Source organism: Oncorhynchus mykiss, chromosome 17, assembly GCF_013265735.2.
Source record: "Oncorhynchus mykiss isolate Arlee chromosome 17, USDA_OmykA_1.1, whole genome shotgun sequence".
NCBI classification, from domain to species: Eukaryota; Metazoa; Chordata; class Actinopteri; order Salmoniformes; family Salmonidae; genus Oncorhynchus; species Oncorhynchus mykiss.
This window is the reverse complement of record NC_048581.1, coordinates 92285513-92305551: the sequence shown is the minus strand read 5'-3', so window position 1 is coordinate 92305551 and position 20039 is coordinate 92285513. Positions and strand designations below refer to the sequence as shown.

The 20039-nt window shown below is 47.4% G+C and overlaps 1 protein-coding gene across 1 annotated transcript in view; it reads right to left on the bottom strand.

Moving 5' to 3' along the window:
- LOC110504503 (sodium- and chloride-dependent GABA transporter 1) overlaps window positions 1–20039 on the bottom strand; it is a 32147-nt gene that overhangs the window by 9521 nt on the left and 2587 nt on the right. The window contains exons 4-11 of the mRNA XM_036950959.1: window positions 19793–19893; window positions 19278–19387; window positions 18958–19090; window positions 18487–18621; window positions 16813–16916; window positions 15615–15739; window positions 12985–13097; window positions 11010–11141 (exon numbers count right to left, since the gene is read on the bottom strand). Of these exons, the coding sequence (XP_036806854.1) occupies window positions 11010–11141; window positions 12985–13097; window positions 15615–15739; window positions 16813–16916; window positions 18487–18621; window positions 18958–19090; window positions 19278–19387; window positions 19793–19893 (953 nt within the window). The remainder of the gene's footprint in view (window positions 1–11009; window positions 11142–12984; window positions 13098–15614; window positions 15740–16812; window positions 16917–18486; window positions 18622–18957; window positions 19091–19277; window positions 19388–19792; window positions 19894–20039) is intronic.

The window sequence follows — 20039 nt, the reverse complement described above, 5'->3', positions numbered from 1 at the left end:
CCCTGGTTTGATTCTGTGAAAGAGTCCAGGGCAGGTGAGGAGGGGGGAGGAGGGGGAGGGGGGGGGGGGGGGGGAGGGGGGGGGGGGGAGGGGGGAGGAGGGGGGGGGGGGTCGAGGAGATGAAGCCGTTAGGGTGAAATAACATCAACTGATCAGATACAGGGATGTCAACACAGCCTGTAAAGAAATTATATTGGAGAAAAATAACATGGAATGTTAAGGGACTTAAAGGTTTGATATTAACTTCTTTAGGTATAGTGGGCAGCATTATCACTTTTGGATAAATAGTGTGCCCAAATTCAACTTCCTGCTACTCATGCTAAGAATATAAGATATGCATATTATTAGTAGATTTGGATAGAAAACACTCTGAAGTTTCTAAAACTGTTTGCATCATGTCTGTGAGTATAACAGAACTTATGTAGCAGGCAAAACCCTGAGGACTAACCGTTCAGAATTGTTTTGTTTTTTAGGTCTCTGTCTGTTCACTGAGTTCTCATTGGCAAACGATACAGCTTCCACTGGATGTCCCCAGTCTTTGGAATTTGGTTGAGGTTATTCATTTGTGCAATGAAGAATTAGGGCCAACTAGGAACTGCGTAACACTGTTGAGAGTTGCGCAAGATTTGAAAAGTAGCGCTGGTTTGTTGTGTTCCTGTATTGAACACAGATAGACCCGTCTTCAATTTGATCGATTATTAACGTTTAAAAATACCTAAAGTTATAAATACCTATACCTAAATCTATTTTGGCAAAGTTTATAGGCAACTTCAGAAATATTTTGTAGTGACGTTGCGCATTTTGGAAGCTGTTTTTTTCCAGATCAAACGCATCAAATAAATGTACATTTGGATATCTATGGACGGAATTAATCGAACAAAAGGACCAATTGTGATGTTTATGGGACATATTGGAGTGCCAACAAAAGAAGCTCGTCAAAAGTAAGGCATGTTTTCTATTTTATTTATGCGTTTTGTGTAGCGCCTGCAGGGTTGAAATATGCTACCCTCTTTGTTTACTGTTGTGCTATCATCAGATAATAGCTTCTAATATTTTCGCCGAAAAGCCTTTTGAAAATCTGACATGTGGGCTGGATTCACAACGAGTGTAGCTTTAATAGAGTATCTTACATGTGTGATTTAATGAAAGTTAGATTTTTAATTCATTTTATTTGAATTTGCCACGCTGCATTTTCCCTGGTTTTTGGCCAAGTGGGGCAAGTGTCCCCTATACCATAAGAAGTTTTAAGAGACTTAAAAGTTTGATATTAAGGGACTTAAAGATTTGACGTTAAGGGACTTAAAGGTTCAATGTTTTTTATCTAATTGTCACCAGTCATAAAAGTCTACACCTAGTCGTAACAGACAAAAGATGAAGATAGTGTATGTAAGTATGTATCGGTAGACTGTAACAAAGTAGATCTAATTAACTACTACACAACTACACTGTCATTACATCACAATACAAGTGAACCCAGTTACCTCAGGTGAACAAACCTTGACAGAGCACTTTTTTGCTTATTTCCCTATATTTTGGGGATCCCGAGAGGCGCAGCGGTCTAAGGCACTGCATCTCAGTGTAAGAGGCACAATTACAGACCCTGGTTCAATTCCAGGCTGTATCACAACCCTCCATGATTGGGAATCCCGTAGGGCTGTGCGCAATTGCCCTAGAATCGTCCGGGTTAGGGATTGGCCGGGGGTTAGGTCGTCATTGTTTTTAACTAATTTGCCTAGTTAAATACATACAAATACACCACGTAGACCAACGCTAGCTGTCAATATTTGTCATGTGATGTCATTTTCTGGTTTAAATCTAGTTTTCAGCTGAAGTAATGTCAGACAACTAGATAAGACGTATTGTTCATGGCGATGCAAGGATGCAGTGCTGCCAACTCTCACGCACTGGACCCTCTTCACACGCACTGGACCCCCTTCACACGCACTGGACCATCTTCACACGCACTGGACCCTCTTCACACGCACTGGACCCTCTTCACACGCACTGGACCCTCTTCACACGCACTGGACCCTCTTCACACGCACTGGACCCTCTTCACACGCACTGGACCCTCTTCACACGCACTACTTCCGGCGCCGACAGAGATGGCCGCCTCGCTTCGCGTTCCTAGGAAACTATGCAGTTTTTTGTTTTTTTACGTGTTATTTCTAACATTAGTACCCCAGCTCATCTTAGGTTTCATTACATACAGTCGAGAAGAACTACTGAATATAAGATCAGCATCAACTCACCATCAGTACTACCAAGAATATGTTTTTCGCGACGCGGATCCTGTGTTCTGCCTTACAAACAGGACAACTGAGTGGATTCCATGCAGCGACCCAAAAAAAAAACAACTCCGAAAAAGAGGGAAACGAGGCGGTCTTCTGGTCAGACTCCGGAGACGGGCACATCGTGCACCACTCCCTAGCATTCTTCTTGCCAATGTCCAGTCTCTTGACAACAAGGTTGATGAAATCCGAGCAAGGGTAGCATTCCAGAGGGACATCAGAGACTGTAACGTTCTTTGCTTCACGGAAACGTGGCTCACTGGAGAGACTCTATCCGAAGCGGTGCAGCCAACGGGTTTCTCCACACATCGCGCAGACAGAAACAAACAACTTTCTGGTAAGAAGAGGGGCGGCGGCGTATGCCTTATGACTAACGTGACATGGTGTGATGAAAGAAACATACAGGAACTCAAATCCTTCTGTTCACCTGATTTAGAATTCCTCACAATCAAATGTAGACCGCATTATCTACCAAGAGAATTCTCTTCGATTATAATCACAGCCGTATACATCCCCCCCAAGCAGACACATCAATGGCTCTGAACGAACTTTATTTAACTCTTTGCAAACTGGAAAACATTCATCCGGAGGCTGCATTCATTGTAGCTGGGGATTTTAACAAGGCTAATCTGAAAACAAGACTCCCTAAATTTTATCAGCATATCGATTGCGCAACCAGGGGTGGAAAGACCTTGGATCATTGTTACTCTAACTTCCGCGACGCATATAAGGCCCTGCCCCGCCCCCCTTTCGGAAAAGCTGACCACGACTCCATTTTGTTGATCCCTGCCTACAGACAGAAACTAAAACAAGAGGCTCCCACGCTGAGGTCTGTCCAACGCTGGTCCGACCAAGCTGACTCCACACTCCAAGACTGCTTCCACCACGTGGACTGGGACATGTTTCGTATTGCGTCAGACAACAACATTGACGAATACGCTGATTTGGTGTGTGAGTTCATTAGAACGTGCGTTGAAGATGTCGTTCCCATAGCAACGATTAAAACATTCCCTAACCAGAAACCGTGGATTGATGGCAGCATTCGCGTGAAACTGAAAGCGCGAACCACTGCTTTTAATCAGGGGAAGGTGTCTGGTAACATGACCGAATACAAACAGTGCAGCTATTCCCTCCGCAAGGCTATCAAACAAGCTAAGCGTCAGTACAGAGACAAAGTAGAATCTCAATTCCACGGCTCAGACACAAGAGGCATGTGGCAGGGTCTACAGTCAATCACAGACTACAGGAAGAAATCCAGCCCAGTCACGGACCAGGATGTCCTGCTCCCAGGCAGACTAAACAACTTTTTTGCCCGCTTTGAGGACAATACAGTGCCACTGACACGGCCGGCAACGAAAACATGCGGTCTCTCCTTCACTGCAGCCGAGGTGAGTAAGACATTTAAACGTGTTAACCCTCGCAAGGCTGCAGGCCCAGACGGCATCCCCAGCCGCGCCCTCAGAGCATGCGCAGACCAGCTGGCCGGTGTGTTTACGGACATATTCAATCAATCCCTATACCAGTCTGCTGTTCCCACATGCTTCAAGAGGGCCACCATTGTTCCTGTTCCCAAGAAAGCTAAGGTAACTGAGCTAAACGACTACCGCCCCGTAGCACTCACTTCCGTCATCATGAAGTGCTTTGAGAGACTAGTCAAGGACCATATCACCTCCACCCTACCTGACACCCTAGACCCACTCCAATTTGCTTACCGCCCAAATAGGTCCACAGACGATGCAATCTCAACCACACTGCACACTGCCCTAACCCATCTGGACAAGAGGAATACCTATGTGAGAATGCTGTTCATTGACTACAGCTCGGCATTCAACACCATAGTACCCTCCAAGCTCGTCATCAAGCTCGAGACCCTGGGTCTCGACCCCGCCCTGTGCAACTGGGTACTGGACTTCCTGACGGGCCGCCCCCAGGTGGTGAGGGTAGGCAACAACATCTCCTCCCCGCTGATCCTCAACACTGGGGCCCCCAAGGGTGCGTTCTGAGCCCTCTCCTGTACTCCCTGTTCACCCACGACTGCGTGGCCACTCAATCATCAAGTTTGCGGACGACACAACAGTGGTAGGCTTGATTACCAACAACGACGAGACGGCCTACAGGGAGGAGGTGAGGGCCCTCGGAGTGTGGTGTCAGGAAAATAACCTCACACTCAACGTCAACAAAACTAAGGAGATGATTGTGGACTTCAGGAAACAGCAGAGGGAACACCCCCCTATCCACATCGATGGAACAGTAGTGGAGAGGGTAGCAAGTTTTAAGTTCCTCGGCATACACATCACAGACAAACTGAATTGGTCCACTCACACAGACAGCATTGTGAAGAAGGCGCAGCAGCGCCTCTTCAACCTCAGGAGGCTGAAGAAATTTGGCTTGTCACCAAAAGCACTCACAAACTTCTACAGATGCACAATCGAGAGCATCCTGGCGGGCTGTATCACCGCCTGGTACGGCAACTGCTCCGCCCTCAACCGTAAGGCTCTCCAGAGGGTGGTGAGGTCTGCACAACGCATCACCGGGGTCAAACTACCTGCCCTCCAGGACACCTACACCACCCGATGTCACAGGAAGGCCATAAAGATCATCAAGGACATCAACCACCCGAGCCACTGCCTGTTCACCCCGCTATCATCCAGAAGGCGAGGTCAGTACAGGTGCATCAAAGCTGGGACCGAGAGACTGAAAAACAGCTTCTATCTCAAGGCCATCAGACTGTTAAACAGCCACCACTAACATTGAGTGGCTGCTGCCAACACACTGACACTGACTCAACTCCAGCCACTTTAATAATGGGAATTGATGGGAAATGATGTAAATATATCACTAGCCACTTTAAACTATGCCACTTTGTTTACATACTCATCTCATTTGTACATACTGTACTCGATACCATCTACTGTATCTTGCCTATGCTGCTCTGTACCATCACTCATCATATATCCTTATGTACATATTCTTTATCCCCTTACACTGTGTACAAGACAGTAGTTTTGGAATTGTTAGATAGATTACTTGTTGGTTATTACTGCATTGTTGGAACTAGAAGCACAAGCATTTCGCTACACTCGCATTAACATCTGCTAACCATGTGTATGTGACAAATAAAATTTGATTTGATTTGATTTGATTTGGACCCTCTTCACACGCACTGGACCTTCTTCACACGCACTGGACCCTCTTCACACGCACTGGACCCTCTTCATATGCACTGGACCCTCTTGACACGCACTGGACCCTCTTCACACGCACTGGACCCCCTTCACACGCACTGAACCATCTTCACACGCACTGGACCCTCTTAACACGCACTGGACCCTCTTCACACGCACTGGACCCTCTTCACACGCACTGGACCCTCTTCACACGCACTGGACCCTCTTCACACGCACTGGACCCCCTTCACACGCACTGGACCCTCTTCACACGCACTGGACCCTCTTCACACGCACTGGACCTACTTCACACGCACTGGACCCTCTTCACACGCACTGGACCCTCTTCACACGCACTGGACCCTCTTCACACGCACTGGACCCTCTTCACACGCAATGGACCCTCTTCACACGGACTGGACCCTCTTAACGCGACACACCTCTTATTTATCATTGAAAAAACTTCTGCTTTTATTTCCTAATTAATCTGGAGAATAGTCAGAGTTTACTTTTCAACTCAAATTTGCTGTTCTACATCACGAGTATTGTAACAGGTCCAGCCACACCTGGGAGATCCATCACCTCACTGACACCTCACCGCCACCTCACTACCACCTCACTACCACCTCACTGTCACCTCACCGCCACCTCATTACCACCTCACTGACACCTCACCGCCACCTCACCGCCACCCCACCACCACCTCACCGCCACCTCACTGCCCTTCTCACTGCCACCTCACTGACACCTCACTGCCACCTCACCGCCACCTCACCTCACCGCCAAATCACTGACACCTCACCGCCACCTCACCTCACCGCCACCTCACCGCCACCTCACCGACACCTCACTGCCACCTCACCGCCACCTCACCGCCACCTCACCGCCACCTCACCAACACCTCACCGCCACATACCGCCACCTCGCCTCACCGCCACCTCAGCTCACCGCCACCTCACCTCACCGCCACCCTACCACCACCTCACCGCCACCTCACCTCACCGCCACCTCACCGCCACCTTACCTCACCTCCACCTCACCGCCACCTCACCTCACTGCCACCTAACCACCACCTCACCGCCACCTCACTGCCATCTCACTACCACCTCACTACCACCTCACTGCCACCTCACTACCACCTCACTGCCACCTCACTGCCACCTCACTGCCACCTCACTACCACCTCACTACCACCTCACTGCCATCTCACTACCATCTCACTGCCACCTCACTGCCACCTCACTACCACCTCACTGCCACCTCACTACCACCTCACTGCCACCTCACTACCACCTCACTACCACCTCACTGCCACCTCACTGCCACCTCCCCGCCACCTCACTACCACCTCACTGTCACCTCACCGCCACCTCACTACCACCTCACTGACACCTCACCGCCACCTCACCGCCACCCCACCGCCACCTCACCGCCACCTCACTGACATCTCACTGACACTTCACCGCCACCTCACCTCACCGCCACCTCACCGCCAACTCACTGACACCTCACCGCTACCTCACCTCACCGCCATCTCACCGCCACCGCACCGACACCTCCTTGCCACCGCACCGACACCTCACTGTCACCTCACCGACACCTCATCACCACCTACCGCCACCTCACCTCACCGCCACCTCACCTCACCGCCACCTCAGCTCACCGCCACCTCAGCTCACCGCCACCTCACCACCCCCTCACCGCCATCTCACTGCCACCCTACCGCCACCTCACCGCCACCTCACCGCCATCTCACTGCCACCCTACCGCCACCTCACCGCCACCTCACCGCCACCTCACCTCACCGCCATCTCACCTCACCTCACCGCCAACTCACCTCACCGCCACCTCCCCTCACCGCCACCTCACCGCCACCTCCCCGCCATCTCATTACCACCACACCGCCGTCTCACTGCCACCTCACCGCCACCTCACTGACACCTCACCGCCACCTCACTACCACCTCACTACCACCTCACTGCCACCTCACCGCCACTTCACTACCACCTCACTGTCACCTCACCGCCACCTCACTACCACCTCACTGACACCTCACCGCCACCTCACCGCCACCTCACCACCACCTCACCGCCACCTCACTGACATCTCACTGACACTTCACCGCCACCTCACCGCCACCTCACTGACACCTCACCGCCACCTCACCGCCACCTCACCACCACCTCACCGCCACCTCACTGACATCTCACTGACACTTCACCGCCACCTCACCGCCACCTCACTGACACCTCACTACCATCTCACTGACACCTCACTGACACCTCACTGCCACCTCACTGCCACCTCACCGCCACCTCACTGACACCTCACCGCCACCTCACCGCCACATACCGCCACCTCACCTCACCGCCACCTCAGCTCACCGCCACCTCACCTCACCGCCACCTCACCTCACCGCCACCTCACCACCACCTCACCTCACCGCCACCTCACCTCACCGCCACCTCACCGCCACCTCACCGACACCTCACCGCCACATACCGCCACCTCACCTCACCGCCACCTCAGCTCACCGCCACCTCACCTCACCGCCACCTCACCACCACCTCACCTCACCGCCACCTCACCTCACCGCCACCTCACCACCACCTCACCTCACCGCCACCTCACCTCACCGCCACCTCACCGCCACCTCACTGACACCTCACCGCTACCTCACCTCACCGCCATCTCACCGCCACCTCACTGCCACCGCACCGCCACCTCACTGCCACCTCACCGCCACCTTATCGCCACCTAACCTCACCGCCACCTCACCTCACCGCCACCTCAGCTCACCGCCACCTCAGCTCACCGCCACCTCACCACCCCCTCACCGCCATCTCACTGCCACCCTACCGCCACCTCACCGCCATCTCACTGCCACCCTACCGACACCTCACCGCCACCTCACCGCCACCTCACCTCACCGCCATCTCACCTCACCTCACCGCCACCTCACCTCACCGCCACCTCACCTCACCGCCACCTCACCGCCACCTCAACGCCATCTCATTACCACCACACCGCCACCTCACTGCCACCTCACCGCCACCTCACTGCCACCTCACCACCATCTCACTGCCACCCACTGCCACCTCACCGCCACCTTACCTCACCTCCACCTCTCCGCCACCTCACCTCACTGCCACCTAACCGCCACCTCACCACCACCTCACTACCACCTCACTGCCATCTCACTACCATCTCACTGCCACCTCACTACCACCTCACTGCCACCTCACTACCACCTCACTGCCACCTCACTACCACCTCACTGCCACCTCACTACCACCTCACTGCCATCTCACTACCACCTCACTACCACCTCACTGCCACCTCACTACCACCTCACTGCCACCTCACTGCCTCCTCACTACCACCTCACTGCCATCTCACTGCCACCTCACTGCCACCTCACCGCCCCATCACCTCCCCTCCACCTCACCGTCACCTCACCTCACTGCCACCTAACCGCCACCTCACCGCCACCTCACTGCCACCTCACTGTCGCTGAATGCTTCCTTATGGCAGCATAAGATAATAGGCTATACTATTGATTTAACTAGTAGCATTAACCCTGTAGCATTAACCCTGTAGCATTAACCCAGATCCACAGGACATTATTCACCTACTTTGGTCACTAACTCAACAGGGATTCTGGTGACCCGATTTAACTCACTGAAATAATGAACATTATTTTGCCCAAACAGATTGTGAACCCAAATGTGTAACTGATTCAGGTGGAGGGGGTGTGACAACACAGTGAAATATAGTTTGTGCTGGATGTGAGGCGGAGCAGATGTAGGCTACGTCATCTTGTCTTCAGGATATTTGATCTGTTTAATTCATTTGGTCTTACACAATAGCTGATAGTCATTAGAACAATTCCCACCCCCTACAGTGGGCTAAAACAGAGACTATGTGTTAGTCTCAGCAAGACCCCTACTGTCATTCACCATACTTTGATTATTTCACTTCTTACACGTTTGTTCTGGTGTAATTAAGCTATTTGAATTCTGATATGCCAACTTGTCTTTGAAAATACTGGACTAGACATGGACGTGACCGGAATGGACTGGACTAGATGTGACTGGACTGGACTAGATGTGACTGAACTGGACTAGATGTGACTGGACTGGATGTGACTGAACTGGACTAGATGTGACTGAACTGGACTAGATGTGACTGGACTGGACTAGATGTGACTGGACTGGATTAGATGTGACTGGACTAGATGTGACTGAACTGGACTAGATGTGACTGGACTGGAATAGATGTGACTGGACTGGATTAGATGTGACTGGACTAGATGTGACTGAACTGGACTAGATGTGACTGGACTGGACTAGATGTAACTGGACTAGATGTGACTGTACTGGACTAGATGTGACTGGACTGGACTAGATGTTACTGGACTAGATGTTACTGGACTAGATGTGACCGGACTAGACTAGATGTGACCGGACTGGACTAGATGTGACTGGACTGGACTAGATGTGACCGGACTGGACTAGACATGGACGTGACCAGAATGGACTGGACTAGATGTGACCGGACTGGACTAGATGTGACCGGACAAGATGTGACCGGAATGGACTGGACTAGATGTGACCGGACTGGACTAGATGTGACCGGACTAGATGTGACCGGAATGGACTGGACTAGATGTGACCGGACTGGACTAGATGTGACTGGACTAGATGTGACTGGACTGGATTAGATGTGACTGGACTGGACTAGATGTTACTGGACTAGATGTTACTGGACTAGATGTGACCGGACTAGACTAGATGTGACCGGACTGGACTAGATGTGACTGGACTGGACTAGATGTGACCGGACTGGACTAGACATGGACGTGACCAGAATGGACTGGACTAGATGTGACCGGACTGGACTAGATGTGACCGGACAAGATGTGACCGGAATGGACTGGACTAGATGTGACCGGACTGGACTAGATGTGACCGGACTAGATGTGACCGGAATGGACTGGACTAGATGTGACCGGACTGGACTAGATGTGACTGGACTAGATGTGACCGGACTAGATGTGACCGGACTAGATGTGACTGGACTGGATGTGACCGGACTAGATGTGACCAGACCGGACTAGATGTGACCGGACTAGATGTGACCGGAATGGACTGGACTAGATGTGACCAGACTGGACTAGATGTGACCGGACTAGATGTGACTGGACCGGACTAGATGTGACCGGACTAGATGTGACCGGACTAGATGTGACTGGAGTAGATGTGACTGGACTAGATGTGACCAGACTAGATGTGACTACTGGACTAGATGTGACTGGATTAGATGTGACTGGAGTAGATGTGACTGGACTAGATGTGACCAGACTAGATGTGACTGGACTAGATGTGACTGGACTAGATGTGACCGGACTAGATGTGACCAGACTAGATGTGACTGGACTAGATGTGACCGGAGTAGATGTGACCAGACTAGATGTTACCAGACTAGATGTGACTGGACTAGATGTGACCGGACTAGATGTGACCGGACTAGAAGTGAGTGTTTACTGTACCTGTGTGATGTTGGACAGGCCGATGATATAAGAGACCAGGCAGACGGCAGCGATGAAGAGTTCTCTTCTTCCTCTCAGAGCCCTGGGGAACTCATCCACCAACGCAGTGATGAAGCCCTCCACTGTACAGAACTACACAGAGAGGTAAAACATATTAGATCAGGCTCACCCCTTTCAAAGGCTCTCGGATCAATTTCCCGCAGGAACTCAGTTGGGGTCTAAACCTCCTGTTGCTAGGTAGAATAGTAGAATAAACCTGGTTGTTCATCAGTAGGTTTTTCTCTTGTTGTGTCCGTCACTGACAGTCCCTCAATTAAACCACGTCAGCCACATTTTTGGGGGGGGATTGGTAAATTAGTCTAGCGGCCAGCTATCTAAACTTAGTATTCATGGTGGAATTACCTCCCGGTTATTGAAAACTCATATTCCTCTCCGCCTCAAACCAAAATGAGTAGAATTGCAGAATTCTTGTTTTAATTTTCTCTACACTCAACTGCAAAATGTGAAGAATTACACAAAATTCAACCTAAAACTTTTAAAAAATGTCTCTCTGCTGTCTAGATGGCGTCCGCTAAGATATTTTCCTACCCGTGTGTGGTGGTACAACACATGATATAGTACTATACAACACATGATATATATATAGTACTATACAACACATGGTATAGTACTATACAACACATGGTATAGTACTATACAACACATGATATAGTACTATACAACACATGGTATAGTACTATACAACACATGATATAGTACTAAACAACACATGATATAGTACTATACAACACATGATATAGTACTAAACAACACATGATATAGTACTATACAACACATGATATAGTACTATACAACACATGATATAGTACTATACAACACATGGTATAGTACTATACAACACATGGCATAGTACTATACAACACATGGTATAGTACTATACAACACATGGTATAGTACTATACAACACATGATATAGTACTAAACAACACATGATATAGTACTATACAACACATGATATAGTACTATACAACACATGATATAGTACTATACAACACATGGTATAGTACTATACAACACATGGCATAGTACTATACAACACATGGTATAGTACTATACAACACATGGTATAGTACTATACAACACATGATATAGTACTAAACAACACATGATATAGTACTATACAACACATGATATAGTACTATACAACACATGATATAGTACTATACAACACATGGTATAGTACTATACAACACATGGCATAGTACTATACAACACATGATATAGTACTAAACAACACATGATATAGTACTATACAACACATGATATAATACTATACGACATATTAACACTACTAGGTTAGATAGATTAGATGTTGGATGGAACTGACTTCCTGCATCTCTTATAGAATATTAAACACTATTCCAGTCACGCGACTCATCAAGCACTGCATTAGATGGATAATACTACATTCATTGTCCAACAAACAAACAAAACACACAACACAACAATGCAATAACACAACATAACAACAACAACACAACAATGCAATAACACAACATAACAACAACAACACAACAAGATAAAATACACACAACATAACAACAACAACACAACAAGACAAAATACACACAACACAATAACGCAACAAAAACAAGACAACATACACAACACACAACACAACACCACAACACAACACAAACACAACACCACAACACAACAACACAAACACAACCACACAACACCCATGCAACAACACGCAAAAACCCAAAACAACAACAACACAAAATAACAACAAAACAACAACACAAACACAACAACACAACATAACACAAAACACCACAACATCACAACAACACAACATAACACAAACCACAACATAACAACACATCACACAACAACACAAACACATAACACCCATACAATAACACAAAACAACAACAGAAACATGAAATGCAAATAGCTGTTGTTTCCTCACCTGACTGTCTATTCCCAGCATGAGCAACATAGAGAAGAAAAGGATCGCCCAGAGAGGAGAGATAGGCAGCTGGGTTACTGCCTCAGGGTAGGCCAAGAACGCCAAGCCAGGACCTGCAACACAACACAGACAGTTAGAGACGGGATCTGACAACACAACACAGACAGTTAGAGACGGGATCTGACAACACAACACAGAAAGATACTGGATCTGACAACACAACACAGACAGAAACGGGATCTGACAACACAGACAGAAACGGGATCTGACAACACAACACAGACAGATACGGGATCTGACAACACAACACAGACAGAAACGGGATCTGACAACACAGACAGAAACGGGATCTGACAACACAACACAGACAGTTAGAGTCGGGATCTGACAACACAACTCAGACAGTTAGAGACGGGATCTGACAACACAACACATACAGTTAGAGACGGGATCTGACAACACAACAGACAGTTAGAGACGGGATCTGACAACACAACACAGACAGACAGTTAAAGACGGGATCTGACAACACAGACAGTTAGAGACGGGATCTGAAAACAAAACACAGACAGTTAGAGACGTGATCTGACAACACAACACAGACAGTTAGAGTCGGGATCTGACAACACAACACAGACAGTTAGAGTCGGGATCTGACAACACAACTCAGACAGTTAGGGACGGGATCTGACAACATAACACATACACTTAGAGTCGGGATCTGACAACACAACTCAGACAGTTAGAGACGGGATCTGACAACACAACACATACAGTTAGAGACGGGATCTGACAACACAACAGACAGTTAGAGACGGGATCTGACAACACAACACAGACAGACAGTTAAAGACGGGATCTGACAACACAGACAGTTAGAGACGGGATCTGAAAACAAAACACAGACAGTTAGAGACGTGATCTGACAACACAACAAAGACAGTTAGAGTCGGGATCTGACAACACAACACAGACAGTTAGAGTCGGGATCTGACAACACAACTCAGACAGTTAGGGACGGGATCTGACAACACAACACATACAGTTAGAGACGGGATCTGACAACACAACAGACAGTTAGAGACGGGATCTGACAACACAACACAGACAGACAGTTAGAGACAGGATCTGACAACACAACACAGACAGACAGACAGAGACAGGATCTGACAACACATACAGACAGTTAGAGACAGGATCTAACAACACAACACAGACAGACAGATAGAGACAGGATCTGACAACACAACACAGACAGACAGTTAAAGACGGGATCTGACAACACAGACAGTTAGAGACGGGATCTGACAACACAACACAGACAGTTAGAGACGTGATCTGACAACACAACACAGACAGTTAGAGACGGGATCTGACAACACAACACAGACAGTTAGAGACGGGATCTGACAACACAACACAGACCGTTAGAGACGGGATCTGACAACACAACACAGACAGTTAAAGACGGGATCTGACAACACAACACAGACAGACAGTTAGAGACAGGATCTGACAACACAACACAGACAGACAGACAGAGACAGGATCTGACAACACATACAGACAGTTAGAGACGGGATCTGACAACACAGCACAGACAGTTAGAGACGGGATCTGACAACACAACACAGATAGTTAAAGACAGGATCTGACAACACAACACAGACAGACAGTTAGAGACGGGATCTGACAACACAACACAGACAGTTAAAGACTGGATCTGACAACACAACACAGACAGACAGTTAGAGACAGGATCTGACAACACAACACAGACAGACAGACAGAGACAGGATCTGACAACACATACAGACAGTTAGAGACGGGATCTGACAACACAGCACGGACAGTTAGAGACGGGATCTGACAACACAACACAGATAGTTAAAGACAGGATCTGACAACACAACACAGACAGACAGTTAGAGACGGGATCTGACAACAACACAGACAGACAGTTATAGACGTGATCTGACAACACAACACAGACAGAAACGGGATGTGACAACACAACACAGACAGACAGAGACGGGATCTGACAACACAACACAGACAGACAGAGACGGGATCTGACAACACAGACAGTTAAAGACGTGATCTGACAACACAACACATCCCATTCCTGTTCAAATACCCATATAGAGAAGTGTTTCAATGTCCGTGGTTTTACAGTGAGTCCTACTGTTATTCCAAGATTTGCTCATATTTTTTTTTACTCAAATCAAATGTTACTTGTCACATGCTCCCGAATACCAGTGTAGACCGTGAAATGCTGACTTACCCAACAATGCAGTTCAAGAAATATGAGTTAAGAAAATATTTACTAAAATAAACTACAGTAAAAATCGTCCAATTAAAATGAAAAAGTTCAGATAACAACGAGGATATATGCAGAGGGTACCGGTACAGAGATAATGTGCGAGGGTACAGGTTAGTCGAGTTATTCTTCATACATGTAGGTAGGGGTAAAGTGACAATGCATAGATGATACACAGCAAGCAGCAGCAGTGTAAAAAGAAAAAGGGGGAGGGATGTCAATGTAAATAGTCCGGGTGGCCATTTGATTAAATAGGCTAAGTCATGTATTGTTCCAATTGAGATCTATATCAATAGTGAACGGTAATTACCTGAGGCTGCTACTTCTATTATAGGCCTCTTAGTCACGTTGGCCATGAAGCCCACAATGGAGAAGATGACTAAGCCAGCGAACATGCTGGTGAACGAGTTGATGCAGCACACAATGACAGAATCTCTGCAGGGAGATGGAGAGAAAGACAAAAAGCATGGGGTTTGGAACGTCTGTTGTCACACTGATATGGAAGCCTCATCAAAACCACAGCACATTTAAAATTGGGGAGGGAGGGAGGGAGGGAGGGAGGGAGGGAGGGAGGGAGGGAGGGAGGGAGGGAGGGAGGGTTTTGCATTCTATAGCCGAGTGTTACTGCAATGTCAATGGACTGACCTATTCATTTCAGAGATGGGGTGATTGTTCATTCGGTGCCAGGGTTGAACATAGGAGAGAGACAGAGATGATGTGACAGCTGAGAGATGTGTTTTCTCTTTGTCTCTCTCTCTCTCTCTCACCCCCCCTCTTCAAATCCCCTCTCTCTCTCCTACCCCCTCTCTCTCTCCTACCCCCTCTCTCTCTCTCTCTCTCTCTCTCTCCTACCCCCTCTCTCTCTCTCTCTCTCTCTCTCTCTCTCTCCTACCCCCTCTCTCTCTCTCTCTCTCTCTCTCTCTCTCACCCTCTCAATTCAATTCAAAAGGACTTTATTGGCATGGGAAACATATGTTTACATTGCCAAAGCAAATGGAATAGACAATAAACAAAAGGGAAATAAACAGTGTAAACATTACACTCACAAAAGTCTCTCTCTCTCTCTCTCTCTCTCCCTCCCCCCTTCTCTCTCTTTCCCTCTCTCTGTCTCTCTCTCTCTCGGTCTCTCTCTCTCTCTCCCCCCTTCTCTCTCTTTCTCTCTCTCTGTCTCTCTCTCTCTCGGTCTCTCTCTCTCTCTCTCTCTCTCTCTCTCTCTCTCTCTCTCTCTCTCTCCCTCCCCTTTCTCTCTCTTTCTCTCTCTCTGTCTCTCTCACTCTCGGTCTCTCTCTCTCTCTCTGCCCCCTTCTCTCTCTCTGTCTCACTCGCTCGCTCTCACTCGCTCGCTCTCCCTCTCTCTGTTACTCACTCGCTCTCTCTTTGTCTCACTCGCTCTCTCAATGGCAGAGGCAGAATATAAAGCGATAGTAGGGAGCTGAATAGAATGGTTTTGTAGATTTTAACCTACCTGCCAACATGACTATTGAACAGTGTTGTAGATTTTAACCTACCTGTAAACATTATTATTGAATGGGTTGTAGCTTCCCAGAGCAATCAGTGATCCCAGCCCTAGCCCATAGGAGAAAAAGATCTGAGTGGCAGCATCCAACCACACCTGACGAGAACAGAGAGACAGAGAGTCAAAACACACCACAAGTCAAGACATACTGCAAGTCAAGACACACTGCAAGTCAAGACACACCACAAGTCAAGACACACTGCAAGTCAAAACACACTGCAAGTCAAGACACACTGCAAGTCAAGACACACCACAAGTCAAGACACACCACAAGTCAAGACACACCACAAGTCAAAACACACTGCAAGTCAAGACACACTGCAAGTCAAAACACACTGCAAGTCAAGACACACTGCAAGTCAAGACACACCACAAGTCAAGACACACCACAAGTCAAGACACACCACAAGTCAAAACACACTGCAAGTCAAAACACACTGCAAGTCAAGACACACCACAAGTCAAGACACACTGCAAGTCAAGACACACCACAAGTCAAGACACACCACAAGTCAAAACACACCACAAGTCAAGACACAGCACAATTCAAGACACAGCACAATTCAAGACACACCACAAGTCAAAACACACCGCAAGTCAAGACACACTGCAAGTCAAGACAGACCACAAGTCAAGACACACCACAAGTCAAAACACACTGCAAGTCAAGACACACCACAAGTCAAGACACACTGCACGTCAAGACACACCACAAGTCAAGACACACCACAAGTCAAAACATACTGCAAGTCAAGACACACTGCAAGTCAAGACACACCACAAGTCAAGACACACCACAAGTCAAGACACACCACAAGTCAAAACACACTGCAAGTCAAGACACACCACAAGTCAAGACACACTGCACGTCAAGACACACCACAAGTCAAGACACACCACAAGTCAAAACATACTGCAAGTCAAGACACACTGCAAGTCAAGACACACCACAAGTCAAGACACACCACAAGTCAAGACACACCACAAGTCAAAACATACTGCAAGTCAAGACACACTGCAAGTCAAGACACACCACAAGTCAAGACACACCACAAGTCAAGACACACCACAAGTCAAAACATACTGCAAGTCAAGACACATTGCAAGTCAAGACACACTGCAAGTCAAGACACACCACAAGTCAAAACACACCACAAGTCAAAACACACCACAAGTCAAAACACACCAAAAGTCAAGACACACCACAAGTCAAAACACACTGCAAGTCAAGACACACTGCAAGTCAAAACACACCACAAGTCAAAACACACCACAAGTCAAAACACACTGCAAGTCAGACACACCACAAGTCAAGACACACCACAAGTCAAGACACACCACAAGTCAAGACACACCACAAGTCAAGACACACTGCAAGTCAGACACACCACAAGTCAAGACACACCACAAGTCAAGACACACCACAAGTCAAGACACACCACAAGTCAAGACACACCACAAGTCAAAACACACCACAAGTCAAAACACACTGGTACTCACAGCATCACATACAGCAAATCAGCATCCATTCTCCCTCTGTATCTGCTCACTGATAAAGGCTAGCTCCCTCTGTATCTGCTCACTGATAAAGGCTAGCTACCTCTGAATCTGCTCACTGATAAAGGCTAGCTACCTCTGAATCTGATCACTGATAAAGGCTAGCTACCTCTGATTCCTTGAGCTTCTCGAAGTTGGGCGTGATATAGAAGAGGATTCCATCGATGGCTCCGGGCAGAGTGATGCCGCGGCAGAAGAGGATGAAGAGCATAAAGTAGGGGTACGTCGCTGAGAAGTACACCACCTGAAACAGGGAGGGAGGGAGGGAGAGACTTGTTAAAATACAATGGAGCTATGCCACCCTCCTTACGTCATTATTACAGCTAGAACCCATGCATGGATTAACTGCCATTTTTCCAGTCAAATGTTTCTTAATGGATTTTTAATCTATAGTAATGCCTCTTACTTTTGCAAATAAGCCAGGGGACATGCTGGACCCCCCGCCCTCCCAACATCCAATACGGCTGCCAAAATCTAATATGGCTGCCAAAATCCAATATGGCTGCCAAAATCCAATGTCAAGATTCCTCTGTGCGGTTTAGCCCCTACTCTATGAATTTAGTCAGTGGCAGCCTCTTACCTTGCCGGTCCATGCGACACCTTTCCAGATGCAGAAATAAACCAGGACCCAAGCGATGGCCAGCGTGATGGCTAGAGGCGCTCTGATCTCCCCAGGTTTCTCCAGACCATCCGTCAATTGGTGCATGTTACGTCTATAGGACAAATCAACCAACGAAACCAACCAATTAATCAACCAACCAATCAAATCTATTTATAAATCATTTTTTTCATCAACTACAACCCCACTCATTATTTTCTACACTGCGTGGTCTAACCACAGACCAAAAAAAAAAAAAAAAAAAAAAATTAACAAAATATAATAAAATATATGTTCTTTACTCCCAGAATTCCTGAACGGCGCTGGTGAGGTTGACAGCGTTCGGGATGCTGTAGTTGGTGTAACAGCGATCTGTATTCCAAGAATTTCCACATGATTGCCATGGCAACTCCTGTAATAACAAAGACAGTTTTTTTTTTTTCTTTCTCTCACTTGTTGTCATTTTGCCCATCTCTTTTCACCCAGGCGACATGCACCACATTTTTTTTTTTTTTAAAGGGTACTGATGGCCAAATTCGATATATTTGAATAAACTATACATAAAAGAAACAGTATTTCTTTCTTTTCAGCATTCAAATGGATAACACCGAAGAGGCCTATGCCCCCCTGCTCTTTCAACCCTCAGTCATGCTACTTAAAGACATTCATCAAGGAAATGTGCTTTTCCTTTTTAAACCTCCCAGTGAAAGAAATGCAGTAACCTCACATGAATTCGATTTTTTTTTTTTTTTGTTGGTTTGTTTGTTGTGTACTTACAACTTTTTAATAGAAAAGCAATAATATCCATCCTACTCACAGAAGTAAAGGAGGACCAGAGATAGTATATGGCCCAGGAAATGATGACAATGTAATAAATATTTAGCCAGAAAGAAAGCACTGCAGCCGCCAGACCAACACCTAGAACAGCAGGGAAACGCGGGATTAGGAATGTATATACAGGCAGTTAATATAAGATGAAATAATGTGACAACTTGAGTAATTTGAGAAAAAAAATACATAAAATAGGTTTAGCTAGTTATATTAAATATGTGGTCTGATCTGTA